The 18,798-nt window shown below is 41.1% G+C and overlaps 2 protein-coding genes across 12 annotated transcripts; one reads left to right on the top strand and one right to left on the bottom strand.

Annotated features, from left to right (window-relative positions):
• Nucleotides 1–2,345: 2,345 nt before the first annotated feature.
• POLR2K (RNA polymerase II, I and III subunit K) lies at nucleotides 2,346–5,783 on the bottom strand. Of its 2 annotated transcripts, none has more exons than XM_079984853.1 (4): nucleotides 5,697–5,783; nucleotides 5,233–5,296; nucleotides 3,318–3,410; nucleotides 2,346–2,506 (listed from the first exon to the last, which is right to left on the bottom strand). In XM_079984853.1, the coding sequence occupies exons 2-4, from the start codon at nucleotides 5,291–5,293 to the stop codon at nucleotides 2,484–2,486; spliced, it is 177 nt and encodes a 58-aa protein (XP_079840979.1). In that variant the 5' UTR covers nucleotides 5,294–5,296; nucleotides 5,697–5,783; the 3' UTR covers nucleotides 2,346–2,483. The 2 variants fall into 2 exon arrangements, with proteins under 2 accessions (XP_079840979.1, XP_079840978.1); XM_079984852.1 differs by having other exon boundaries at nucleotides 5,643–5,777.
• Nucleotides 5,784–7,589: 1,806 nt separating this feature from the next.
• On the top strand, nucleotides 7,590–16,989 carry FBXO43 (F-box protein 43). Of its 10 annotated transcripts, XM_079984730.1 has the most exons (7): nucleotides 7,590–8,588; nucleotides 8,818–8,892; nucleotides 10,561–10,629; nucleotides 12,096–13,609; nucleotides 14,433–14,535; nucleotides 15,462–15,647; nucleotides 16,446–16,988. In XM_079984730.1, exons 4-7 carry the CDS (start codon nucleotides 12,120–12,122, stop codon nucleotides 16,692–16,694), a joined length of 2,028 nt encoding a protein of 675 aa, XP_079840856.1. In that variant the 5' UTR covers nucleotides 7,590–8,588; nucleotides 8,818–8,892; nucleotides 10,561–10,629; nucleotides 12,096–12,119; the 3' UTR covers nucleotides 16,695–16,988. The 10 variants fall into 10 exon arrangements, with proteins under 10 accessions (XP_079840856.1, XP_079840855.1, XP_079840849.1 ...); XM_079984729.1 differs by adding an exon at nucleotides 9,440–9,513 and having other exon boundaries at nucleotides 7,590–8,892; nucleotides 10,561–13,609; nucleotides 16,446–16,989; XM_079984723.1 differs by lacking the exon at nucleotides 8,818–8,892.
• The last annotated feature ends 1,809 nt before the right edge of the window (nucleotides 16,990–18,798 follow it).

Here is an 18,798-nt window from a genome sequence, read left to right as displayed (position 1 = left end):
GCCCACCACCAGCTCAGCGCCGTCGCCCGAGGAAGACAGTCTTCACCCAGGCTCGCGCGGGGCGGTTGCTAAGGAGACGCTGCTTCGCCGCCGCTCTGGAAAGGGCGGATTGCCAACGTTGTGAAGGCAGGCTCTCGTTCCCCTCCTCCCGCACTTCATTAAAGCGTACATCTAAAAACGGCTTAATGTTTCGTCTTCTTGTCTATTGAATTTGTTCTAAATATATCCCAATTCCACCGTGTTTTACACTCGCCGAACAAAATCAGCGGGCAATAAAAACAAGGAAGTTCAGCAACTAAAAAGCATCATCATAATTAATAAAAAAAACAAACACCCAGGACCAAACTTCTGCTATAAGAACAGTACAACCGAAATGCCGCCTTAAAGGTGGCTTTTCATTAGTAGGCTCAAGGAGGCAAACAAGATACCTGCACAATGGAATAAATACACAAGTAGTAGCACAATTCTAACCCTGTACACAGAGATGCAAATCCTATTTAAATCAATGGGGCCTCACACTACTAGGTGGAGTTAGAGTTGCAGCCTTAGCCTAACCCTCAAGTTCAACAGGATTTATTTCTGAGTAGATGTCAGGGTTGCGCTGCAATTTAACACAATATAGAAAAAAAGAGATCCAGCTTTCCTCCATCTGCTTGCTGGAAATTGATGGCATAGGAACAGTAAATGGAGACAATACTTGGTTCTTCACTCAGCTGCTGGCAATTTGTATTATTTCTGCACCATCAGATGGCAGGGCATTTAGGACAAGTTATTAGGTATCTGCAAAATACACAAAACTAAGGAAAAATAGATCTGATGCCCTCAATTCCAAGCAAGCATTTGAACCTTGATCTCCATGATCAAGGTCTGATTCTTTTAACCATTACACTAACCTGGTTCTGAACCCACTATCATCACCCCATGTTTCTTTCCATCCCCTCAGACATAAGAGATTCTATCAACTAGATTTAGTCACCTGTTTGACTTAGATGCTACAATCATATTCGACCTTAAATGAACTTTTAACTATTTTAATTGGTTTTTCAATGATATACATATTGTACAAAGTCACAAAATTGAAATTGAGTATAACAAGAAATAAAAAAACAACTCCCCCTCCGTGGCAGAATCCAGGTAAGTAATCACATTCATTCTTATACATAGTCACTGTTGCCTGTGTTGTTCTTACAGAGTATATTGCCAAGATAATGTCACCATTTCCTTCAGCCAGAAGAGATTGAGATATCCAAGGATAAATTTCAGAGCAGAAATATAATGACATCCAAATTTGTGATGATGCTGGTGACAAGTTGTTTTGTGAACCTGATTTGTTGGCCAATGTAATAAATGACCATCAAACAGGATAAAATGTGTGTGTGGTTTCTTTTTCCCTTTCATAACCACTACACTAAGCAGTGAAGTCCACATGCTCCTGGATAATTTGTGGTACTTCCAAAGGTATTGTCCATCAATAATCCTGGGCTATAGGGAAAGCTCCTGTTGCTCGGTCCTAGCTCCTTCCAACCTAGCAGTTTGAAAGCACGTAGTGCAAGTAGGTAAATAGGTACTGCTCCGGCGGGAAGGTAAACAGCATTTCCGTGCGCTGCTCTGGTTTGCCAGAAGTGGCTTATTCATGCTGGCCACATGACCCGGAAGCTGTACGCCGGCTTCCTCGGCCAGTAAAGCAAGATGAGCGCCGCAACCCCAGAGTTGTCCACGACTGGACCTAACGGTCAGGGGTCCCTTTACCTTTACCTATAGGGAAAGACAACCAAAGGGGACATGTTTCCCTGTGATTGCATCCCTCCCAAAAGGAAGCTGCAAATCCATGTCATATGGGGTAATTGCACCAGTGTCCTATATCATCTATGGATTATCTTGATAGAATTTTCCCAAACATATGCTGAGACAGATTTAATTGGTTTGTCTAAAGTTGTGTCCAGTCACACTCACAACTGTCTCTCATACCCTCCCATAATCCCTCTAGAGGGCCTATCAAATTGCTTACAAATCCTCCATAAATTAATGACACCATACCCTTCCATGGTCACACATAGATATTAAATTCTCTAACCATGTTAATGGCTGGCTAGCCTGTGTTTTCAATCCTACGTCCAATAACAAATGTTGTCATTGGTGTATCTGGAACCACTCGAAATTCAGATTTCCTGTATTAGTTGCCAGCTGTTCCAAAGAAATGGGATCATTATTAACATAAAATAGTATCCCTTTTGTTCCCAGGTAGGAAGAGAATTAGATTTTATGGTAGTGGGTGATATTATAGAACTTTAAAAGATGTTAAAAAGTTTTCTCAGATTTCATTACTGGCAAAAATGTCAACCAAGTACTGGAATAAAACTTTATTGTCATAACAGAATAATTTACACACTGTCAGAATGGAAGAAAGCATTTGCCCATAAGAAAATCAAAGTCTAACATGAATAAAGTACATTGCAATAAGCCAGATGCATCTTCTGTTTTCTTCATCGGGCATCAAACACAACCACTATAGTAGAGTTAAAGAAAAAAGCTGGAGAGCATGAGAAAAAACCCTGGTTAGTTATAAGAATTATGCAAGCAATTATTTCACGCTCCTAACACATTTCAACATGAGGCATAAGCAAGAAGCAGAAAGTTTGTGCTTTGTGCTTCTTTCCAATGTTCAAGATGTAACTTTCACATCTCCCTCTGCAATCAGCTGTTCTATCTATTTCAGGGGTAGTCAAACTTTTTATACCTACCGCCCACTAATGCATCTTTCTCGATGGTAAAATTTCCTTACCGCCCACCAGTGCTCAATAGGAGGATTCAGCTTGTGCCGTAGAACCCCTTACTGTCCACCTAGAATCCTGAAACACCCACTAGTGGGCGGTAGGGACCAGGTTGACAACCCCTGATCTATTTAAACACCACTGAATGCAATGGCACTGACATGCAAATAAAAGCAACTAGGGTATAGTATATACATATGCACAAGTATGGTGCTATGTGTTTTAACAACCTTAGTTGAAAATATTTATGGCTGACCAGTTTACCCATTACACTTCACAATATGACTAATCCATCCAAGCTGTGTATAATAAAGACAGGCAAAGAACACACTTACCAACCAGAGTATCTGTATATGAAATGTAATATATAAAGTGGATCAAAGTATTGCAGCACAAGTATTTTAAGTACTGATGAGATTTGTAGACCTTTATTAGTGTAAAATTACGCCATCACATTACAGCAACTCTAAACAAATTCTAAAAGTTCAGGTAGTTAGGATCAGCATGCAGTAATCAAGCAATGAACAGGCCCACATAGAAGGATACATCTTTTTGTTCTTTTTTTGTACATTATTCTGTATCCACATTCTCTGCATCTGATGGGATCTCTTGCTTTTATTTCATTTTCTGTGTGACATTCTGAAAATATATTAAAAGGAATATGAAAATTGAAACAAAGCAATGAGAACAAAGCTTAGCAATGTGAGAGAAAAACTGTCCTTTTATTATAACACACAAAATATTATAAACAATGTCACATTTTAGTGAAAAGAACAGTCTGGCTAACTCATTTTACTAAAATGTTAGAGAAGTTAGGCTGCAATCCAAGTCCTGAGGGGTTAAGGAGAAAGTTGGATTGAGTGGAGGTGTCCCTCCGCCTAGCCCTACCGGCCTCTACTTGTGGAGTAATGCATCACTGCTGGCATACAACTCTCCATTCCACCCACTGAACATGCAGGTGGAGGTGCTAATGGGGGGGATTCTGCCACCAGCAGCTGGCAGAAAACCCTGAATTGGAACATTCCAGGTAGGGGCTGAGCTGGCCTAGGATCCTCTGAATCCCAAACTAACCCTACTATCATATTACGGCATTGACATGATCCAGATTTAGGGGGCAATCCTATGGCAAGACATGTTGCAATTAGCAGTTTACAATGCAGATTTCTGGTTCAGCTGGCTAATTCCCAGCTCAGCTGAAGATACAACAGTGTAACTTGCTCATCTTGGTTGAGCTGGAGCTGAGCCGAGGCCCAAGTAGGTTCAAAAACAGGGGTGTTCCAGGTCTGCAACCAGAAAAGGGGGCTAGGCTGGATCCTAAACTTGCCCAGCTTGGTCATGTGACCTGGCAATCCAGTGTAGAACACCATTTTAAAGGCTTGTTTCCTCTCTGATTTTGACAGAGCAAAAACAACCCTGCTACTGAACAGGGTTTGGATCTGGTATAACTACAACAGCTTATTTTATGCCAGTTTTGTGTGCGTAGGATTGCTCCCTAAATCACATTTGTAGCTCCAGCCCTGCCGCTCTGTTAAACCCTACTCCTCAGTTATGCTTTAGATTGTGAGGGCAGAAAACCTATATTCACACTGTATTTTATAAATTCGTTTACACTAGAATTATGAAACTTCTTAACATTTCATATTGGGGTTTGTCAAATTAGAATGGCATCTGAGTTCAATACTTATATAGACGATTTATATTTTGATTTTTCATCAGTCCTCAAAGTGGCCTAGAGCATTTATAAAGTACAACAGATACACCAAGAACCACCCAGTCAAAATAAAACTAATTCCACTGGAGCACAAGCTGGAATCTGATACTCCTTTCCAAACAAAGCAGCAACAGGCACTTTGTGTCATCTCCCTCTCCCTCTCATTTAAACCTAAAGAATTCTGAGATGCAATTAATGACAGGCTTCATGAACGTGAGACAAAACTCTCCCCCCCCCCCCCGAGGATCTGCAAGGATTTATTTTTCGAGCAAAGGTACTTCTCCCTTTTCCTCCCCCCACATGTACTCTGCACCCATGCCAAATCAATGGGTTCGCAGAATTCCCAAAACAGATTTAGGGCATGCACAGGGGGGAATATCCCATTGCACAGTCCTTGTACTACCACTACTAATTTTATTATTTATACCCCGTCCATCTAGCTGGGTTTCCCCAGCTACTCTGGGCGGCTCCCAACAGAACACTAAAAACAGAATAAAATTTCAAACATTAAAACCATGGGACAGGTGTGCTGGACGCCGCCCAGGTTTTGCTCAAACTTCTAGGTTGCCGAAACGAGAGAGAGAGAGAGAGAGAGAGAGAGAGAGAGAAAGAGAGAGATGTGTCACAACATCATCCTTCCCTCAGAACGTGAGATAAAACTCAATTTCAGCAACACTCGGTGGCACAGTCACCTTACCAAGAGGCTATACATCACACAACTCCTAACAGTTAGGCATTAAATAATCTTACCTCCACAGATGTATATCATAGGTTGCTGCTTTGGAGGAGGAGCGTCTTTCTGGGTGTCCATATTCTGTCAGTAAAAAGACAAATCATGCACATCTGTTATGAGTTTCCTACGCATAGTTCTCTTACAAGTCCACTTCAGGCTTGTTGTTAAATAAAATCGGGTGATGGTGTTACAGGCTGGAAAAGGGAAGGTTTCTACCCGATTTCTTTATTACGCCGATTTTTTACTTTTTAAACCAAGCAAGAGTATTGCCAAAAGAGCACGCGACACGAGGAAGACGCTACATTATTTACCCGCTCCCCCAACTCATGACTCAACCCTCGAGGGTCGATCTATAGTCTCACCCTGGAAGGCACGAATGAGCTACAACTTTTGGGGAAGGACCTGATTAGGGAATTTATCATCTCACCTTTCAACAGAAACAATCCCCCCAAAGCAGGTTTTTAAAAACCAGCTCCGTTACCAGTTCGTATCTCCCATGCACGGCTCTAGGGCGCAGCCTAATGAGCACTACTCTTGGGCGCAGGCTGATGACGTAAGAAGCACACACAACAAGCCCGCAAATCCCCGCCCCGTTAGTTCAGGCGTGTTGTTAAAGAGCTGGGTTGCAACCCCATTTAGCGCTTTATAATCTTTCCTAATTACTCAGTAAACTAAGAGGCTGCAATCCTAATCGCTTTTACCTGGGAGTAAATCCCATTGAATTCAGTGGGACTTACTTCTGAGTAGACATGTTTTAGGATTGCGCTCTTAATGGTTTGCTCAGCAAATACTTTGTTATAGGAATTCAAAGGAGCAGGTTTTTCTTATAACAACTTGTTCAGGTTTTAACTTCAGTATATTAGCTTCCAGTATTACACTGCACTGCAACGTACGTTTTGAACATTTATCATAGGTAAAACTCGAACTGTGACTCAAAGCTCAGACCCAAAATCTATATTAGGGGTTGTGTCACCTACTGTAGTCTACTTCCAACCCCCTCCTTTTTTCTCTCTTAAAGTTTATAGGCTGGTTATGATTAAAAATGGATCTGAGCGTTTGCCACGTGTATTTTTCTCACGTCAAGTAGCCACGCCAATTCCCACCCCCATCAAGAAAAAGAGAGGAGGCAGCATGTCTTGTCACAAGGTGTCTTTTAATGCAAATTAGTTCTGTATCTTTCAGATAGGTTGGGTGCCCTTAAGCAGTGGCGTAGCGTGGGTTGTCAGCACCTGGGGCAAGGCAAGTAATTTGCGCCCCCTAACCCGTGGATTTGCACCCCTTAACCCTAACCCCCAGATGTTGCACCCGGTGCGGCCGGCCCCACCTGCACCCCCCACGCTATGCCACTGCCCTTAAGGCTATAATAAACACTTTCCTGTAAGCCCCACTGAACGTAGTAAGACTTGTTTCTTAGTAGTTATACACACAATTAGACTTGCTAGGAGTAAACCAAATACAGTAGGAGCAACCCAAAAACAGAGAAGCAAGTAGTAAGAATACGACTACTAAGCTTTTAAGTAGTATACAGTAATATTTTAGACTGTTCTGTTCATAAACATATACATAAATATATAAACCACATGTCTGAAACCCCACAGAAAAAAGTCCTGAACAAATTGACCTCAAATATTTCTCTGCAAGGTCAAAGTGGGAAACCTCCCCATTGGCTCTTTTCTCACAAATCCTGTCTTAAGGGTACATTTAAGATATGAATAGGGTGTGAGCCTGTGACCTGGCTCAGGAACTAAATATTTATCATTACAAAAGACTGGCCTGGCTCCCCAGGGTATCCAATCAAGTAAGCATTAAAGGTAACCTGCCAGACAGGAGATGAACAACAACAGGAGATAAAAAAACACACTCAGATTTCTGCTGTAGACCACCTATTCTGTGATGTATTTATGATGTTTCTGTGGGTGGTCTTGAACTCCAGGGCGGGCAATTTAAAATGTCTATATAAGGGCGGACACAGCTGGGTTCTGGGTCCTCCTCCTTTCTTGTGTGTGAGGGGAGCACCCTGTTGCAACAGATCAATAAAGATCAGGCTTACTAACTGCTTTGCTTCTCAGTATTCTCTGGTTGGTCTCTGTTATTTTTTCCAACCGATGGAGAACCTGCAAAGGACTCTACAAGGGCTCTTGTGTACCCCATAAGGGGATAAGGGCAGATTTCCGTTTATTACTGTTCAAAGTAATTCACTTCCATTATCTTGCAATGTTTTGTAATAATATTTATTATTATTTTAATTTTTAATGTATTGATTGCCCTTCACCCTAAAGTCCCAGGGCAGATTGCCATTTAAAATACACTTTAAAAAAACCTTATAATTAAAAAATACACTCACAGCTAGCCCTCACTACACTTAGTCAACACTAGTCAACATTGCAGGTGGAGTGAGGGAACTGCAATTTGTGGCCCTTGCAGGATTTGGAGCTTGGATTTCCTGGCTCATTCTTAACATTAGTTCTGTCTGCTGTGAAAGATGACATTTCTCTTCTCCTTAATAGGGGGGACGGGAAGTGGAAATTCTAATCTACTATAGGGAAGGGGTGAGAGAATGTGTACATCCACCTCAATTAATATAAAGTATAAAATGTGTTCATGTGTGGTTGAAAAACACCGAAGACGTCAGAGAAATCCAGTTCTTGTGAAAGGAAGTGGGTCATGGGGTAAGGAGGTCAACTATAGGAAATTGACAGCCCTCCTTCACACGCCCCCAGGTTATAAAAATGCACACGCAACGACGCGTGTTAGCTAGCAGAGAAAAGCTCTGCAACTTGCTCCTTGCCCAGCCTCAGTTCACAAAACTTTCTGTCCTTTGCAATTAGTGCACAACTGCAACTTCTCCCCTCTGCTTCTCTCCCTCCCTCTCTCTGCCGGTCTTGCGCGTGGCGTCCGTTTTCAGCTCCTCTCCTAGGAAGCAACGCGGAGGAAGAGGGAGCGGAGGAGAGAAGCTGCAGCAGTTGGGAAAAGGCGGGTAGTTCAAAACTGAGCGAGGGAAAACCACGGCAGGCGCACGCGGGCAGTGCAGCGGGAGGCGTTTCTCTTTCTCGCTTAGGGCAACGCTCTGGGGCTGAGGCGAGCTGGAGCGGGGGAAGCCCAGAGCTGCTGCTGCTGCTGCTGCTGCTTTTTCCCCAACAGGCAGAGAGCCGTGCTCTTTCTGCATAGATCTTGCGCGCAGCCCCTGCCAGTTCTTAGGATGGGTGCGAATTCGTTCCCTTTTAAAAGCCCTCTTTAATCACTCTTTCCAGCCGCCGCCCCGCACCCATCTCTTGCTCCACATGTGGGAGCAGCGCCCTTTTCACCGTCTCCATTGATTTGTGCGAGGATTTGGGGTGTGTGGAACTGCAGCTGGTGGTGTTTTGCACTCAAGGTGACTGAACCCCTCAAAGTCCCGTTTCTGTCCCTGTTATTTACTAAAAGAAAACAGTACAGTTAATTAACTCTAATGCTAATCCATTTATTTGAACATACTTTGACTCTAACCATATCTATCAGTTTCACGATTAAGATTGTATGTTTGGTAGAGTGCTTGGCTTGTTCTGTTTCCTTTTTTCAACCTTGGATGCCTTTCCTCCATTTCACCGTTCCCTCCTCCCCAGGTTAAAAAGGTATTCTGATTTTAACAATAAGGAAACCTTCATGAGAAGCGGGCTCCTGCCTTTCAAATTCACAAGGTAAGTAGGGCTGTTGTGTGTTTTGAGGGAGATCTCACACAGCCACTGTTCTCCCCTAAATCAGACCTGAATGATGGAGTTAATGAAATCCTAGCTGGAAGAGAAAGTGTTCTGTAGAGGCTGTACACAATTATCTGGGAATAACAATGGGAGTTACTTCTGAGTAGACACCTGTAGGATTGTACTGTTACTGTGGTATAGGTGATGAAATGATGAGGGTGAAGAAAACACACATTTGCACTAGAAAATCCTGCTTTTCTAATGCTCTTGCTTAAAACAGACACATTGACAAACAGTGTTTTATATTCAGTATTTTAAAAAGGCACTATAGAGAAAGCTATAAAGTTAAGACTTTACATTTGTAGTTTTGTTTTTAGGCACAATTATTCTTTTTTGCATTAATTTGTAGGCCACTTAATTAGAGCATACTGTGGATGGTGCCTTAAGAAATTATGATCCCAACCTAGTTGTTTCCAGAAACACACATGTGTCTTCTACTGGCTCTGCATTTATACTAATAACTGTTTCTTTTCTTACTTACTTAAAGCAGAGGATCATAGTTCTAAATTCTAAACATCTTCCAAGCAAGTGAGGAAGATGACACTGGTATCTTGTATACAGGTGATAATTTCCTGTTTTCTCCAGATAGCTGGTAATTACAACTTGCCACCAACGGAGGTTCCATTTTGCAATTTTCCTAAGCAATAAACAGTGTGTATATATCTAAGCCTTTAAAAAATAGTCAGTTTCCACTTTCCAGGTCTCGTTTGAAAAGCTCCTCTGTACTTTTAAGTCTACCACTGAATGAGACTAATCATGCATGATTTGCAGCTGATCAGGAGTGCTTACTACCACAGAGGGACAAGACACAAGCAAAAAGACAGGGAAATGGGGAGAGAGAAATTAACCTAGTCCTTTGATTCAGTGTTAGATTAAAAGTACAGGTGAAACCTCCGGGTTGTGATTTGACAACCCTAAAGCCATCTGTGCAAGTGGCTATAGCAACAACTGTGACAGTTGATTCTCTAGGTAAACGTTTGTATTGTTTGAAGTACTTCCATCTCCCTAGTAGCAAGTTCAGAACAATCCGTTTTGTTAGATGACTCTTGGTTCTCCTGTGTTGAGAGCGTGAATAACACTTCTAGTTACTTTCTTTATATTGTTCATGGTTTTTATAATCCTGTGTCATGTTCCTTCAGCTGTCTTTAAGCTAAAAACTCAGCTACTTAATCCTCTTTTTTTTTTTTACAAGACACTAAAAATGTCAGTTTGTTCTCTGCGTTGTTGTGTTAGTCTTGTGCCTTAAAGAGTGAAACATTTATAATTCACAATACCTTTGTAGAGTCCACTTCATCAAACACATGAAATGTTATCCCAAGCACACAGTACAAACTTAACTGGAGGGTGGAGGTAGTAACTGCATTACAAATGCATTTTAAGACTGTATTACCTTGGATTATGTATCTACCTTGGATTATAATTGGAAGGCAGTGCAGGACTTGGGAGACCTCATTTATACTGTCAGCTGATAAACTATCATGGGATAGGTTGCTGTGTTCTGCACAACCTGTGATTCTCATACAATCATAAGAAACTTTGGCCCACCATATACTAAAGTCTAAGAAAGCTATGCTATGTTTTGTAATAGCAAATGTTTTTGTCCCTCAGCATCTTAGGTGATGCCTATACAGTTGTGGAGTATTTATTTAACTTCAGCCTCCTTGTGACTCCATCAGGGTAAGTACAAAATCTTAGTTTGTTGAAGAGTCATTGCAAATACAGTGGTACCTCAGGTTACTTACACTTCAGGTTACATGCGCTTCAGGTTACATGCGCTTCAGGTTACATACTCTTCAGGTTACAGACTCTGCTAACCCAGAAATACTACCTCAGGTTAAGAACTTTGCTTCAGGATGAGAACAGAAATCGTGCTCCGGTGGCGCGGCAGCAGCAGGAAGCCCCATTAGCTAAAGTGGTGCTTTAGGTTAAGAATAGTTTCAGGTTAAGAACGGACCTCCGGAACGAATTAAGTACTTAAACCGAGGTACCACTGTACTGGCCAGGATCCAAAGAACTGAGCAGCTAGTTCTATTATACCACGAGAACGGGATTTGTTTGTTTTTTGAACAGCTCCTGAAAGGTGCATGGCAAACCACTTGTAAGACTGAGTGGATTTGCAAAAATAATTTGTGATCTTTCATGAGAGTCAGCGGTTTAAATAAAACGAACAATTCCATTAGACTAGCAAGCCTTAGGGAGAGTGCGGAGTGTTTCAGGCGAGGCAAGGTGAGGTGCCCACTTTGAGCGGCAGAATACCAATAGGCAGCACCCACCTCTCCTCCACTGCCTGTCTCTCTGCCTCCACTGGCAGTGGTGCCGGTATCCAATGAGATCTCTCCGAAATCTCACGAGATCTCATGGAAGCCAGCCCTGCTGCTGGTGCTTTGTGGGTGCCGCTGCACAACACAGGTAAGTGTGGTATGGTGAGGCAGCAGCAAGCAGCAAAACAGAATGCACCACCCCCGGAGTGGATTGATTTTAAATCACTAAGAACAGAGACCAATTTAAGCTAATGTTTAAAATCATTTTTACTAACTGACTGCTATAAAAATCAAGACACATTTGCTTGTGGTTAAGGAGAGCCTTTATACCACATAGGAGCATAATCCGAAATCTCTCTAATGCCCCTCATGCTATTTGCAGTACAACAATTTACTGCTTATTGATAAGACAGATTTTTGTTTTGCTCTGTCTATATATGCAAGGTTACTAAGCCATATCACTCAAATGAAGGCTGTGACTGCGTTCCTAACTGTACTTACCAGAGGGGGAAGCCCCATTAAATTAAATAGGACTTCTGATTAGATATGGTTAAGATTGCATGGCGGGGGCTTCCAGTTACTTCAATACGAGCTTTTTGAAAAACTATAACCCTTATTTGTGAATATGTAATGTCATGATATTTTTAAAGGAGGCAACTGAATGGTAAATGATAACTTAAGTGACCTCTTACTACGAACATAGTGGAGCATTTTTCCTATAACTTTATAATAGGTACATAGGCAATCCTCATTCTATCAGCATTCAGCTGTGGTGACTGGCTTCCTTCTCTGATGAAATAGCTTCCTGTAAGTGTTTTGTTTGGTACCCAGAGATTCCAGGTATGATGTTATTAATTGTAAAATGCTGTTTCCACTTTACAGATCATAACCAGTTCCAAGCACAAGATGTCAGAAAGCCACTCAATTCTATCCAGTATTCTTAAAAGAGGCAGACTGACCTCTCCCGGCAACAGTGCAAGATACTTCAGCTTTAAAGATTCTTGCTCCCCTTCCATATTTCATGACAGTGGATACAATGGATCATTAAAAGACCCAAGCTTTGATTATAATGATGCAGAACATAAAGGCGAACAGAATGAAACAGGCCTGCCTGAATATTCAAAACATGCACATTCTAGTTTAAGCACTTCATTGTCTCCCATTGACCATGAAAATGTTACCTTTTTATCTGAAAGAAAGGAACCAATTACACATACAGACTTATATGAAACACCAAAAGTTGTTAAAAAAGACTTGTCACTCCGCAGAAGATTGCTTGTGTCTAAATCAGCTTCTGTTGGTTCTTTGGGGTGTTCTGAAAAACAAGTATCTTCAGGGAGCCGTCAGAAAAAAACATGTTTAGCTCACTTTCTTAGTCTTGATGAAATAATTTCAAAATGTGCCTTGGATTCTCCAAGAGAGAAGAGCTACAAGCCTTTGGCTACTAGTACTTTAAAAAGTGAGGACCCTATTTCTGGTTGTCAGAAACTCAGACTTGTTTTCTCTCAGCAGAGGACATCTACAATAGATGATTCAAAATCTAAAGGTGGCTGCTTGTCCGAGCCAGGTTGTTTATCTCCAATCCAGCCTAAATCATCTACAAATACACCTAATATTTTTATTGACAATGTTCTTAATAGTTTTAATGATCAAAGCACCTGTCCAGAATTGATTGAAACTCCTAACTCTACATTGTCTGAGACAAATGATGATAGATTTATCACACCCATCAATAGTCTTGTAGAAGGATTTAGTCTTAATATATCTGAAATAAATACCCCTCCAGTTAAAGAAATAAGTGACTTGAGCCTATCAACCCCTGGTAGCAGCAGCTATAATTCACTTAGTTTAGATAAATCGGAGGAGTCCTTGTCAGAACATGAGGGATCTTTCCAAGAACTACTTCAAAAACGTACAGAATCATCTAGCACTCTAAACTCTAAAAGAAATGTAAGAAAGCTACAACGTTCAAGAAGATTATCCACACTTTCAGAATGTGGTTCCCAATCAGAAAAAGAGGAGGACTGTGATACCACTGTTGCTCATTCAAAATGTATACTAAAGATAGCTGGCTCTATCACCGAAAGCAATGAATTGGTTTTTCATGAGGATGACAAATGCATGGCTCCAGATTTTGGCAGTCTGTCAAGAACCCCTGCTTTGCAGATAGTGCGTGCGCTATTTATGCAAAACAGAAGTAAAAGAACAAAACAAGATGACCTGCTGAAGAAAATTGATGGAGCTGACATATCTGCGCTGAAGTGTATTGTGGCTCAACTCATTGGCAGGAAAATGGGCATTGAGAAACTAGATATATTAACAGAATTAAGAATCAGAGACTTAAGACATGTTCTTACTTTGATTTTAGATATCCTGACTGTGGAAAGCCTATGCAGGTAAAAGAAACAACTTTGGGACTTTCACTGGGTGCCCCCTAATGACATTGTACAGGTGTAACATAATTGAAATTCTGTATACTAGTAGTGAATTCAGTTACCTGAGTGCTTATGCTTATGTAGCCAAAATGGCACCATCTACACACATGGGAGGCGCCATGAGGCTTGTGGGAGCATCATAATTTGCAGAAGAACAAAAATTATTTGGAGAAAAATCTAAGCAAAACCCAGAGCAGGCCACAGAAGACTGAACATCCTTAGTGGGCACAGGTGTTAGCTGCCTGGGGTGTGGGATGAAAAACAGGGAAAAAGGAAAAATGGAAGGGAGTGGCTATAAACCTGAAGCACTCCATGTTTTGTTACAGTTACAACTTCACTCCAGTTTTCCCATTTGGATACCCTGTTTTTGTATTATGATAAGCTTTTACAAAATGACAAATCTTTTGGATTCCTCCATTAATTAAGGTTTGGGAATTTGGCATATAACTATTAAGCATAGCAAGGTTGAAGCATAAATAATATTTAAAAATGCTATGTATTAACGGTAAACATTAGCAAATAAAATAATATTGTCTGTCCCTCTGTGACAAAGGGTATGATGATTAAAAGTGACCAATATATATGTAAATACCCCTATACTTTGATGTATATCAGCTTCAGAGCACTTGTCCCTTTGATCCTGTGCTGCAGCTATCATTGAAGCTGATTTATTCATTCTTGGTGAAGACATTAAAGCAGATCAGGTTCCTTGAGGACAAAGCAGCCCCATTCTAAATTCTAGCAAAATGTTTGAATTGTGGCTGATAGCGATTCTTTATTTTAGTATGTGGAAAGTAAGCAAGAACTGGCGAGAAATTGTTATACAAGATAGACATGCGAATCGGAGGAGAAAGTTGTACATAAAACAGCTGGCAGTTGAAGCTAAGGTAATATACCACTGCACGGGCATTATTGAGGGTGTTTGGTGAGACAGTATGGGTTGAAGAGGAGGAAAAGCAGAAATAAAACTCCGTATCTAATAGACATTTCATCAGATGAAATTTGTTTTACTGCTTACCTGTGCTACTTATTAAAAGATTTAGGGTGATAACCAACAAATCCATACTGAGAATAGAAATGAGTCTATAAACTAGATTCATAATTTATTGATTTCAGTGGGCCTATTTAGTATGACTTAGTTGGATATAACACACTATCTTTAGTGTCTAGCCACACATTTAGCACATTTATTTTTAAATAGTTCTTTCAAGACCTCTTAGAGGTTTGTTGGGGGGTTGTTTTTATTTTTTTAAATGCTTCTGGCTGATCAGTTTTGGATTAAACCTGGTCCTTTTCGTAGTCGTCTCCCTTTGACCCATACTGAAATCATCTTTATTTCCTTTCTGTGCCAAACTATTTTTTCAAGCTGTATTGTAACAAAGGTGGCACACCAACCGCCAATCTCTGCCAAGCAGTGCACAAAATTCGGGGGGGGGTGTTCCACCCCCTCACCCAGAGTTGTGCTTCCATTGAGAGTCAAGACGTGGTGTAGACTAGTGACTTTATTCACATATATACAACCCAAGTGTAGCTGGAGGGAGCTACAGATCTTACAGCATTGTCCTATCAAGAGTGTCTCTCCCTGCTTCTCTCATGGCTTCAGGCAGCTTGAGTCTAGAGCAGCTGGCCGTGCTCCCCCGTCTCTGTGTTGCCACTTCTCCAGCCAGCACCCAAGATGTTTCTGACCGCATGGCATCCCCCCTTCTTCCCAGTATGGGCTTCTACTACAAGCCATGGTTGGCATTAAGTAGTAAACAGCACATTCAGTTTGTTCTTTGAGGAAGTAATTTGTGGTGTTTGGTTATTTTACCAGAGACACCTGCCAGATACTGAAGATGCTGCCACTAGACTTCTGATGACCAGATTTGCACTACGATCAGTCCAGGCTCAAGCAAAACCTGCTGTATTACAAATGCAGCCCTCTTGTGACGAGTCTTTGACACCTCGTGGATGCAGCCCTGTTCTTCAGTCAGTTAGCAAAGAAGTAGTGTGTGTAAAGGTAGGAAACTGCAGTATGTGTGAGAAAGATTCTTTTAGTAATGAATGTTGCCAGATACAAGTTAAACAAAGGCTGCCACAAGAAGTATGAGGGGAAAGTGACGGGGCTATCTAAATAGACAGTTCTGCTAGGACTTTTAGCTGGACCTTCCTCACTCTGTCCTTTCCTATGTGACCCCCTAAGTTGGCCCCAGAGGTCTGGGGAAAACCCCATAACAGATTCAGGAGTTGCACAGGGAGAAAGGAGATGATGGGGAAGTTCCATTTTGCAGCTAAAAGTCCTTGCAGTAGGGCATAGGTAGGCAATCTAAGGCCCGGGGGCCAGATCCGGCCCAATCGCCTTCTCAATCCGACCTGCGCACAGTCCAGGAATCAGCGTGTTTTTACATCAGTAGAGTGTGTCCTTTTATTTAAAATGCATCTCTGGGTTATTTGTGGGGCATAGGAATTGGTTCATATTTTTCCCCAAAATATACTCTGGCCCCCCACAAGGTCTGAGGGACAGTGGAGTGGCCCCCTGCTGAAAAAGTTTGCTGACCCCTGCAGTAGAGGAACTGTTTAGTTGGATACTGCCCATAGGCCCATATTAGTAACATTTACCATTTGTCTCTTTTGCTATATCTTGTCATCTGGGATAAAATTTTATTGACTCTTCTATCTTGATATATTTCTATAGTGAAAATTAATTTACTCATTCCATTGCAATTCTCTAGAAATGAAAGAAACAGGATGGGGTAGTTAGCAGCCTTATAAAAATGAATGCATGACCAAATCTTAAATATCTCTTCCCCTGATGTAGGTTGCCCGATCCCTCTTCAGTGACGAAGCTTTAAAACCTTGTCCAAGATGTCGGTGTCCTGCAAAATACCAAGCCTTTCAAAAAAGAGGACTCTGTAGCCGGGAAGACTGTGCGTTTGACTTCTGCACTTTATGTCTTTATGCCTTCCACGGATCAAGAGACTGTAGCAGTCCATCTGCTAAACGACAAAACAGAAAAGATGCTCTGCCAGGAAGTGCAAAAAGCAAGAGAAACTTAAAACGTCTCTAAATATCTTCAAATGAATGGAACGTATTTCCCCTCCCTCTCAATTCTATTTTGTATAGGTAGCACTTTTAAATAATTATGCATTTTGAAAGTATTACATATTGTAATTTTGACCATTAATCAAGTTGATAATTTAATTCTCTGTGTAAATATCCTAAACTTGACTTTTGATACATTTCAGAAAAAAGTGAAAACATTTTAAACTCTTTGTCTTGGTGTTTGTCACTTTGCCAGACACATTCAATGAGATTTCAATAAAGTACTTTCAATGTAGTTTTTACTACATCTTACACCCGTGTTCTAAGATTTTAAATACAGTTCTTGTCACAAATTAAATTAAATTAAAAATAATTAAAAATAAATTAAAAATAATTAAATATTCGTTACATTTTAAGGAGTATTTTATGATAAATGTGAGAAGATATTGCCATAATAGTACATTAAAACATACTGCATACATCAAGCCAAAATTATTTTATTTAATATCAAGCATCACTATTATTATTTTTGAAGTCTTATACAGAGATCAAAAGATAAGACTCCCTACTTGCCCAAGTTAACAATCTAATAGACACACTGCAAAATGAAAAAGGTAAGGAAGAGAAAACCAAGTAAATTTAGGTAACAGTTCTTGCAAGTTAATAAAATTTGTTACTCCTTAAATTGATAATCTCAGCAGTATCATCTGAGCTGGACAGAGGTGCGACACTCCCTGCTTCTAAGTATGCAGAAACATGCAGGCAGCCCATAGCCTTCTGCTTGATGGCTATTGCTAGAGCATCATTTTACCCCATTCCACAGTTCCAAGGCAACTGGCAGTTGCAGCAGAATAATAAAATCACAAGAGATCAAACATAAGGCAACTGGAAGATATACAAATACATCAAAATAATCAGTTTGGAATAAACAAATATAATTTCTTCATTCACAACTGCTTTCATCCCAAGCTGTGTTTATAATACATCCCCCTCCTAACAAGGAACAGAAATTGATTGATTGTATGCATTTCCTCCTAATCAACTGTGCTGCGAATGCAAGTGAAGCTATAACAAGTGATAATACAGTGGTGCCCCGCAAGACGAATGCCTCGCAAGACGAAAAACCCGCTAGACAAAAGGGTTTTCCGTTTTTCGAGGCGCTTCGCAAGACGAATTTCCCTATGGGCTTGCTTCGCAAGATGAAAATGTCTTGCGAATCTTGCAAGTTTTTTCCCTTCCCCCCCTTTTTCTAAGCCGCTAATAGCCGCTAAGCTGCTAATAGCGCTAATCCGCTAAGCCGCTAATAGGGATGCTTCGCAAGACGAAAAAACCGCTAGACGAAGAGACTCGCGGAACGGATTATTTTCGTCTTGCGAGGCACCACTGTAGAATCATAGAATTGTAGAGTTAGAAGGTATCTCAAGGATCATCTATCCCCTGCAATGCAGGAAACACCATCCAACCTGTGCTTAAAAACCTTTAAGGAAGGCAAGGCCACCACCTATGGAGGGAGTCCATTCCACTGTTGAACAACTCTGTCAGAAAGCTCTTCCTAATATGTTTAGTTGGAGTATCCTTTCTTGTAGTTTGAATACATTGGCTCAGGCCCTACCATTTGAAGCAGGCAAAAACAAGCTTGTTCCATCTTCCAAGTGACAGCCCTTGAAATATTTGAAGATGGCTATCGTATCTCCTTTCAGTTTCCTCTTGCCCAGCTCCTTCAACCATTCTTCATAAGGTTTCCAGTCCCTTGATCTTCTTGATTGCCTTCCTCTGCATGTGTTCCAGCTTGTCAGCATCTTCCTTAAATTGTGGTGCCCAGAATTGGACACAGTCTTCTTTCTTTGGCGATCACTCGTAGCTGAGTAAGATTGTCTTCCATGAACACAGTCTTGTCTTTAAGTGACTGTGGAGGCCAATTCTGGATCCACACGTCCTTCCACAGTGGGGACACAGGTATCAGAGCAGAAGTTGATTACTGGTGAGGATTTGCCAAATGTGTCTTTCTCTTAGCTATTTTTCCCTTTCGTCCTGAGTTTGTGTTTCTTCAAAGCCCTTGACGTGTGTGTTTCCTCTTCCTTCTGCAGTCACGTAGTCGGTGGCAATTTGTCTACAAACCAGTTGTTGCA

Source organism: Podarcis cretensis, assembly GCF_951804945.1.
Source record: "Podarcis cretensis genome assembly, chromosome: 7".
NCBI classification, from domain to species: Eukaryota; Metazoa; Chordata; class Lepidosauria; order Squamata; family Lacertidae; genus Podarcis; species Podarcis cretensis.
Note: the sequence above shows the minus strand (reverse complement) of the source record. Positions and strands in the feature narration are given on the sequence as shown.

What these genes read in the sequence shown, in the direction of transcription:
- FBXO43 (XM_079984731.1), top strand. Translation starts at nt 12,120, where the DNA reads ATGTCAGAAAGCCACTCAATTCTATCCAGTATTCTTAAAAGAGGCAGA. An exon ending in AGCTGGCAGTTGAAGCTAAG is followed by an intron (nt 14,536 to 15,461) that starts GTAATATACCAC and finishes TTATTTTACCAG; the next exon opens with AGACACCTGCCAGATACTGA. An exon ending in AAGAAGTAGTGTGTGTAAAG is followed by an intron (nt 15,648 to 16,445) that starts GTAGGAAACTGC and finishes CCCCTGATGTAG; the next exon opens with GTTGCCCGATCCCTCTTCAG.
- POLR2K (XM_079984853.1), bottom strand. Translation starts at nt 5,293, where the DNA reads ATGGACACCCAGAAAGACGCTCCTCCTCCAAAGCAGCAACCTATGATA. An exon ending in TATGATATACATCTGTGGAG is followed by an intron (nt 3,411 to 5,232) that starts GTAAGATTATTT and finishes ATATATTTTCAG; the next exon opens with AATGTCACACAGAAAATGAA. An exon ending in CAAAAAAAGAACAAAAAGAT is followed by an intron (nt 2,507 to 3,317) that starts GTATCCTTCTAT and finishes ACTCTACTATAG; the next exon opens with TGGTTGTGTTTGATGCCCGA.